The sequence below is a fragment of the Mastomys coucha genome, unplaced genomic scaffold, assembly GCF_008632895.1.
Source record: "Mastomys coucha isolate ucsf_1 unplaced genomic scaffold, UCSF_Mcou_1 pScaffold17, whole genome shotgun sequence".
Lineage (NCBI taxonomy): Eukaryota > Metazoa > Chordata > Mammalia > Rodentia > Muridae > Mastomys > Mastomys coucha.
Genome location: NW_022196899.1, coordinates 21,433,955 through 21,443,689, shown reverse-complemented (window position 1 = coordinate 21,443,689; position 9,735 = coordinate 21,433,955). Strand labels below are relative to the sequence as shown.

Below are 9,735 nucleotides of genomic sequence, written 5' to 3'. Positions count from 1 at the left end.
GGGTCTTTATGTGCATAGGTCCTTATGTGCACGGGTCCTTATGTGCACAGGTCCTTATGTGCACGGGTCCTTATGTGCACGGGTCCTTATGTGCATAGGTCCTTATGTGCACGGGTCCTTATGTGCATAGGTCCTTATGTGCACAGGTCCTTATGTGCACACAGGTCCTTATGTGCACGGGTCCTTATGTGCACAGGTCCTTATGTGCATAGGTCCTTATGTGCACTGGTCCTTATGTGCATAGGTCCTTATGTGCACACAGGTCCTTATGTGCACGGGTCCTTATGTGCACACAGGTCCTTATGTGCACGGGTCCTTATGTGCACAGGTCCTTATGTGCACAGGTCCTTATGTGCACTGGTCCTTATGTGCATAGGTCCTTATGTGCATAGGTCCTTATGTGCACGGGTCCTTATGTGCACGGGTCCTTATGTGCACAGGTCCTTATGTGCATAGGTCCTTATGTGCACAGGTCCTTATGTGCACAGGTCCTTATGTGCACACAGGTTCTTATGTGCACTGGTCCTTATGTGCACACAGGTTCTTATGTGCACTGGTCCTTATGTGCACACAGGTCCTTATGTGCATAGGTGCTTACGTGCATAGGACCTTATGTGCATAGGTCCTTATGTGCATAGGTCCTTATGTGCACACAGGTTCTTATGTGCACTGGTCCTTATGTGCACACAGGTCCTATGTGCATAGGTGCTTACGTGCATAGGACCTTATGTGCATAGGTCCTTATGTGCATAGGTCCTTATGTGCACAGGTTCTTATGTGCACTGGTCCTTATGTGCACACAGGTCCTTATGTGCATAGGTGCTTACGTGCATAGGACCTTATGTGCATAGGTCCTTATGTGCATAGGTCCTTATGTGGATGGGTCCCTGTGTGCACAGATCAGTGCAGCTCTCACCCCTCATCAAACAAGCTTCTTTTTGCAGCAGATGGAGGCTCTTACAAAAAGCCATAAAAGGAAAAGAAAGTTGGTGTGGGTTCCCAGCACCAATGCCACATCTGCAATGAGACCCCTACATCTAAGGCTTGGGGTCAATCATGGAGGAAGTGCTAGAAAGATTATAGGAGTCAGAGGACCAGGATGTCTGTCGAGAGACCATGTCTTCTCCATAGGACAGGAAATCTGTACTTGTGTGACCTCCGGTCTTCTATGGCTTAGGAATCACAGCATTTATTCAATCACACACTCCCTTATGATCAGCCATGCTCCTAAATGTTGGGGAGGCAGACTACAAGCTCATGTGACTGAAACCTAAAAAAAAAAGTGAATTCCCAGACAAACACTATGGGCAGGGCTCCCAGTGTGAGTGAAGGATCCTAGCCAAGCCGTGGAAAAGTTTTCAGACATAGGCTCTAAATGGGATTAGGAAAGGAGCTACTTCATAGAGAAAAATAGGGAGAATTGCAAATCCTTTCGTGGGTAGGAAGTTGGTTGGTAAGGCTAGGTATGAGCCTAGGATGCAAGTCTTCAGTAAGTAGCCGGGATGGACTGGAAAGACATCCGCTGTAAGCTCCATGGTGACTGTGTCTTACGTGGCTCATCACAGATACACTGACCGAGCTATTTAAGGGTTATGTGAATGGAAATTCTCAGACTCAAGAGTTTCCTGTTTTGTGAATGGAATAGCCACCCACAAAGCCATGCTGGGTGGATAGAAGAAAAGCTCACCTTCTCTTAGTATTGGCAAAGACGTCTGTGTACTGATGCCTGTGAAAACTTCTCTGGAAGGTATGGGAGAGGACGATGAAAGGAGGGAGGAAAAATGGGGGAGGAGGAGATAGAGAGTTAGTGAGACCAAGGAGATAGGAGGGAGAAGGGTGTGTAGACCTCTAGAAGGAGAAATGCTGCCCCGAGTGACTCAGAATCCAAGCATCTGATAGAACATGCTTCAGAAGATTGGGGGGGGGGGAGATACAAGACAGGTTCAAGACAGAGTAAAAGGGTGAGCACTCCCTAATTAGAGGATCAATAATAAACCCAGGTTTATTCTAATTTAGTCACAGAAGCAGAATTCATTAGCAATATACGTGTAGCTACACTGCTATAGCTGCTAACTTTGTAAACAAAAAGAACACACTCAGCATTTGCTCAGAATCTACAGGCTGGCCTCACTGCAAACTTTCCTCAGACGGAGACCAAGTCCCATGTTTCTTAACATCTTCTCTGGTATTGTGTGTGTGTGTGTGTATGTAGGGAAGAGTGGGGGGCATTGGTGTGTGTGTCAATGTGCATGTGTGCACAAGCTGGGGGAAGATATCCATGTCCCACCTCTGTCACTCTCCACAGGGTCTCTCATTGAGCCCAGAGCCAGGCTAGCAACCAACAAAAATCAGCAATGCCCCTGTCTCCATCTCACTCAATGTTGGTTACAGGTGCACATGACCATACCTGACTTTTTATCTGGGTACTGGCGATTCAAACTCAGGGCCACACTGATCAGTAAAAGCTCTTACCTGCTGAGCCATCTTCCTACCCCACCCCCACTCTCACCCCATACTCTTCTCTTCCAAGTGAACAGGGAGACAGGAAGTTTTCCCAACAAATGTGAGTATGTATGTGTGTGTGTGTGTGCGCGCGCGCGCGCGCGCGCGCGCGTGCGTGCACGCACGCACACATGTGCACACGCACACGTGTACACACATGCCTGTGGATAGAGACCTGTTTGGGGCATAGAAGTCACCTAAGACCACCAATGTATGCATACATATATATCTATACACATATATATGTATATGTGTGTTTGTGTGTGTGTGTGTATATATATATATACATTACAATCTATAACAGTAACAAGATTACTTCTGTGTTGGGGGAGGGGTTCACCACAATATGAAGAACTATATTAAAAGGTTGCAGTATTAGGAATGTTGAGAGCCACTAAAGTAAAAATTATCAGTACATTGCCCAGGCTGGACCTGACGTTGCCTTACTGCCTAGGCTAGCCTAGGCTAATCCCTCCTCTACCTCCTAAGCATTGTCATTAGAGGTGTGTGCCACTACAGTCGGTTTTATATAGTCCTTGGGATAAAACCCAGCCAGTGCCTCATGCAGGCTAAGTGGTCTACCAATTAAACCCCACCCCACGCATCCATGGTGGATGGTAAAACAACTGTGTGAGCCCATCTAGAAATACTCACTGCTTTCCTCTTGAGGATGCAGTCCAGCCTCCAGCGGTTGCCTTCCACCACTGGGCGCTTCAGGAAGATTTCTGGACTTAACCTGAAGTCACAAAATCAAAAGGAAAGGAATTGAAACAAAAGAAAAAGTTCTCTGTCACAGAGACCCGTGTTAGCCACATGCAACCAAGTCTACTGTAGAGGGGGTCTCTAGGCTGCAAGGCTAGGAGCAATTTCATAGAGGAAACTTTGCCCAATTAAAATAATTCAAGAACCACACCCATAATCTCAACATTTGGGAGATGGAGGCAGGAGGGCTACAAGCTGAAAGCCACCCTTGGTATGATGCAGAGAGCTTGAGACCTGTACCAAAATAAAATGTCATACATACACACATGTCACACATGCACATGCACACACACACACCAGAAAAAAGACCTGCCCATGCTTGCAGCTGTAGGATGGATGCTGCATAGGGATACTTAAAGGGACATACACATAGCTAAATTCTAAAGGGGTAAACCAGAACCTTGAAATCTCTAGACCACTTTCCTAATCTTAGGATTGCTCCACTCTGGGTATCTCATGAAAAGAGGCAATGCTCTCTGTAAACAAGAGAATAGCAAGCTGAATGCACTCTGACACACTTGTACACATACGGACTTCCAGTTACAAAGGAATTTCCAGGTTCCATGGGAGCCTGGAACTTTCTGGGAAGGACATAGATACTATTAACTTCTCTAAAGGTGAAAGTTATCCCTTGGGCTCTTCTGCCTAAGTCCAGCCACAAGGCAGCTACGAATACCAACAGAGTCACACTCCCCACAAACCCATTGCTAGGGTCTAAAGGCAACTCAAGTTCAGCCTGCATTTGATATAACTCCTCTGAAATGAGAAACAATAACAAAAACATGTGCTTTCCCCAGAAATGGAGGCCTGGTGGAGCTGGAGAAAGCGGAATATCAATCTTGCAGAGTTCCATACGGGAGCATGGGCCTCCAAGAGGTCCTCTGCTTAAGGAAAACCAGTAGGATTTGTAAGAGACAAAGGCTAGAAGAAATCAATTGTATGTTGCATTTTATCCATTACAAACAAAAACAAAACCAGCTTCAGTGGGAAGGAAGAGCCAGAGGATTGGTGTAAAAAGCTGTTTTCTGGACAGGATGGGGCCACTACACTGATGAATTCACAGCAGGGGTGGCTGTGGTTGTGGGTGGTGATTGACTGGGGGCAATCAAATATCAGTAGGGTCAAGGTTGGGGGGGTAACAGGATCGACTGCTGGCTGCTGTGTGGAGAGCTCTTAGGGCTGCCTTCTAAGAGTTTGACAGGAATTTGACACTGGGCTAGGACAAGGAAGTAGGTTCCAGATGAGTAGAGCTGAGGAATGTGCCCTTTGTATCTCTGTGGGTCTTGTTAAGACCCTGAATACAGGAATCGTGGGACCTTTGTTTACGCTTTGTTCCTTAACTGCTTTTTCTTTGACCTCGAACTGACCCTATTCTTTGTACATACCTAGAATGATATAAAAGCAGACTAGAGAAAAACTTTAGCTTCTGCACTGGCTGGAGTCATAATGTTGTTATAATGGAGTTATAATGCTGTTTAATTGTCTTTTTCTTTTCAATCCTCATTCCCTCCCTCAAAACCCAGTTGACTGACTGAGCTGGCTTGGTCACTGCTGGCTACTGGGGTGTGGTTCTTGGAAAACTGGCCAAGCTCCAAGGCCTAGCCCTACATCCCACATCCATACATACGCATACAAACAACACTAACTGGACACAGTGAGTTGAAAAGCAAAGAACTTGAAGTTGGGTTGGGGACATGAGGACAAGTTGAAATGAATTGAAATGTAATAAAAAAATCCATTGTCCATATGTATAAAATTCTCAAGAATAAATATATATTAGAAAACAAAACCTTCATATTTTATAAAAGAATAAAAAACTTTCTCCCTAAAAGTCAAAAGAAAGTTATTCCTAAAATTTGAAAAGCAATGTAATTCATATTAATTGAAAAAAGGAGAAAAAAAATAAAACCAGAACAAAACATACAGAAAACATTAACTGAATTCAATATCCATTCACAATCAAAATTCAATATCCACTCACAGTTAAAACTTAATACCCACTCACAATCAAATTTCTTTTTTTTTTATAGTTTTTTAAATTTCATATGCATTGGTATATTGCCAGCATGTATGTCTGTGTAAGGGTATCAGATCCTCTGGGAATGGAGTTATAACTATTGTGAGCTGCCATGTGGATTCTGGGAATTGAACCTGGGTCCTTTGGAAGAGCAACCAGTGCTCTTAACCACTGAGCCACCTCTCCCCTCCACAATCAAAATTCTTAACAAAGTACAAATAGAAATGAGCTACCGGCTGGAGGGATGGCTTAGAGGTTAAAACTGCCTTCTGTCCTTGCTGAGGACCTGAGTTCAGATCCCAGCACCCACATTGGAGGGCTCACAGCTGTCTGCTACTCCATCTCCAGGCCATGGAATACCTTTGTCTGGTCTCTGTGAACACCTTCCGCATGGCATATATGTGCACACATATACATACATACACATAAATAAGTGTAAACTAAAAAATGAAGTGAACTTGCTCAACAAAGAGCCTGTGTTTAAAATGTACCCCAGTGTCATATTACTATGGAGGAAAGAAAGACATGGAGAGCAATACTACCATGACAACTCATCCTACGGTGCTAGGATATGGCTCAGCTCCTATGGCTCTAGCCAATGAAGTAAGGCAAGAGAATAAAATACAAAGCAAACCAAATTGAAAGACAGCTGTTCAGAGATCTTCATTTATAAGTCATATCATAGAAGGAGAAAAATCTTAAAGTATCTACAGAAAGATAGGTTGCCAGCCATAAGTGAATTTAGTACTGTCGCAAGATATAAAGTCCATGTACAAAAGTCTACCACTTACAATAACATTAAAAATTTGAAGTGCACCTGGCAGTGGTGGCACACGCCTTTCATCCCGGCACTTGGGAGGCAGAGACAGGTGAATTTCTGAGTTCGAGCCCAGCCTGGTCTACAGAGTAAGTTCCAGGATAGCCAGGGCTACACATAGAAACTCTGTCTCAAAATACAAAAAAAAATTGACGTGCTTACTAGTAAATTCATCAAATTGTACTTATAGAAGCCCTATAGAGGTTGGTGAGATGGCTCAGTGAGGTAGCACTTGCTGCTAAGCCTGAAAACCTGAGTTCAATCCCAAGGACCATGCAAGCTGTCCTCTTTCCTCCACGGGGGTATCAGGCATATGCATGCCCAAAATGTTATTTTATAAAAAGCTCTCTGTAGATCAATACAAAACCCCATTAAGAAAATTTAAATGAATTCCAAGTAATGGAGAATCAGACAACACTCATTAACTGAAAAGTTCAGTGAAGGGTAGAAAAACAATTGGAAGCAGAGTGGAATCAGTACCATGTTTATTGGTTATTTAGTCTGGAAGTAAAATCTGGAATGGGATTCGTACAGATTGCTCCAGAGAACTCTAGTTCCAGCTTGACAAGAAAGCCAAGGAGTCCCTGGGGAGGCCAGGGCAACAGGAGCCCACAGGAGATTCTAGCTGGAGCAGAACTGATCCAGAGAGCAAGATGTAAGTCCGCAGTGGCTCAGCTCCTTACCTCCACACTGCTTCAGAGCCACATGTCAGAGGAGTGTGAGGCAAGACTTCCACTTCCAGCTAGGGTACTAAAAAGGGAAGCTGGCAGAAATTCGAAAACTGTCTGGGGGCTCAGGAAAGCAGTCCCATAAAGCTGCTTAAAGTCTCCTGGCTCATTCACAAGCTGTCCCTCTGGGGATTGGATCTGCAGCAAAGGACTTTGAGAAATTGAACTTATAGAGCTCAGCCATGCCCCAGAAAGACCAGGCCACAGATAGACCATGCCCCAGAAAGACCAGGCCACAGATAGACCATGCCACAGACAGGCCATGCCACAGACAGACCATCTACCTGGCATTAAAACCCCACCCCTTTACAGATGATTGTGAGCCACCTTGTGGTTGCTGGGAATTGAACTTAAGACGTCTGGAAGAACAGTCAGTGCTCTTAACCACTGAGCCATTTCTCAGTGTACATATATACAAAAAACAAACAAACAAACAAATAAATAAATAAATAAATAAAATCCACCCCCTAAAAGTAAGTAAGTAAGCAAATAAATAAATAAGTAAAAGATCCCTAGGGGATGGCAAGATGGCCTGCAGTTCTGGGGATTTGCTGCGCTAGCAGAGGAGGACCCAGGATCACTTCCCAGCACTCCAGTTCCAGAGCTGACACCTTCTGACCTCTGCCAGCACATGCTGCATATACATACATGCTGGTAGGCACTCAAATAAAAAAAACTAAAATAAATAAATCTCAACAGAATTTTTAAATACCCCAAAGGCTGCTTTGAACTTTCCACCTAATCCAATCGAGGCAACAGCATGCTAGGAGGCAGTCACTACATATTTAAATATGACTGAAACCCTCAGCAGGGAATGGTGATACATGACTTCAGTCCAAACACTCTGCAGGCAGAGGCAGAAGGACCTCTGGGTTTAAGGCCAGTCCGGTCTACAGAGCAAGTTCTAGGATAACCAAGCTACACACAGAAGCCCTGTCTCAAAAATAAAACAAACAACAAGGAAAGGAAAGAAAGAGGACTGAAAGTATTATATCATGTTAATTTTCTAAAATATATCTTAAAAACATACTTGGTACATAGCAAAAAAAAATTAACTTGCATGAAATAAATACCAACAGGAATTGTGGATCTGAGATTATCACTACTTATTTTATATGTATTTTAAAAGTCTATCTATTGTCTGTCTGCCTGTCTGCCCCTCTCTCTCTGTCTCCCCGTCTGTCTTCCCGTCTGTCTGTCTGTCTGTCTGTCTGTCTGTCTGTCTGCTGTGTGTGTTTGTAAGCATGGTGTACATCTGAGGACAGAGGGCAATTTGTAGGAGTCAGTTTTCACAGCTCCACATGGGGCAGCTGTGGCAAATGCATGTACACACACAAACCTATATTTGCACACAAAACAAATAAATAGATGTAAACTTAGAGAAACAAAGAGGGAAAACATGTAAAGACATGAGGACAGCCTTGGAGGCTATGAGACTGTGAAACAACACGGAAAGGAGAAATCTTAGAGTTATTGGAAGTTTCAAAGAGAAAAAATGCAAGCACACACACACACACACACATTCACACACACACATATACACACACATATACACACACATACACATACACACATTCACACACACATACACACACACATATACACACACACAGACCCACACACACACATTCACACACACAGACACACACACACACATTCACACACAGACACATTCACACACACAGAGCCCCCCACACACATACACACACATCCACACACACACACACAGACCCACACACACACACACATTCACACACACAAAGATCCACCCCCACACACACATTCACACACACACATTCACACACACACAGACCCACACGCATTCACACACACACATTCACACACACACAGACCCCCCACACACACATTCACCCACACAGACCCACACACACACACACATACATTCACACACACACAGACTAACCCTCCCACACACACATTCATACACACATATTCACACACACACAGACCCACCCACACACACACACACACACACATTCACATACACACAGACCCACCCACACACACACATACACACACACATTCACACACACATACACATATACACACACATTCACACACACATACACATTCATACACACATATTCACACACACACAGACCCACAGCCACACACACACACACACACATTCACACACACAGACCCCCCCCCACACACACACACATATTGAGAGGTCCAAAAACCTCGGGGATAAAATTTTCAATTCCTCAGGAAGCATCCTGGGCTCCTCAGAAGGAGCCTGACCGTGGGCCTTTACTCAGAGACAGCCCGGACTCAGGAAGGAGAAGTCTGACCTGAGCAGTTCCTGGGACTCCCAGCCACAGAAGAGAGCAAAGCCAGAACTGAGCTGGCTTCCAAAATTCTTCAAGGTCTCATCAAATATAATGACACTAACTTAATCAAAACTATACTAATGTCACTGCTGTGCCCCTACCAATCATATTAGAGGTTACCCAACCCTTCTGGAAAATTCCCCTAGTGCATGAGCCTCTCTGGTAGTCACCAACTTACATTCTGAAGAAACAATGGTAACATTTTCTCAATTTTGGCTAGATATAGAGACAATAAACTCAAGAGCCTCAGAGTAGCACGTAAGATAAATGCACAAATCATAACCAAACTGCTGAAAACTGAACAGTCAGAAAAATTTGAAAGCACTTAAGAAAAAAAAATAGTATATTGCTGAAATTGTTTTCGTCAGAAGTGCTGGAGGCTAGACTGAAAAGGACTATTTAGGTAGGGTGCATGGAGATCCTAGACAATTAATCCAGCTGAACTCAGAAGGAATTCTCCAGGGCTGTGGAAAGGAAAGGACAATCGGAGAAGAGAAGGGAAGGGAAAGGGAGGGAGGAGTGGGGAGAGGAGGGGAGGGGAGGGGAAGGGAGGGG

At 44.3% G+C, this 9,735-nt stretch overlaps 1 protein-coding gene across 3 annotated transcripts in view; it reads right to left on the bottom strand.

The window, feature by feature from the left end:
• The window catches only part of Pld1 (phospholipase D1), a 208,772-nt gene that overhangs the window by 84,993 nt on the left and 114,044 nt on the right, over positions 1-9,735 (bottom strand). For all 3 annotated transcript variants that reach the window (XM_031376479.1, XM_031376480.1, XM_031376478.1), the window contains one exon: positions 3,157-3,238. In XM_031376479.1, coding sequence (XP_031232339.1) covers positions 3,157-3,238 — 82 coding nt within the window. The remainder of the gene's footprint in view (positions 1-3,156; positions 3,239-9,735) is intronic.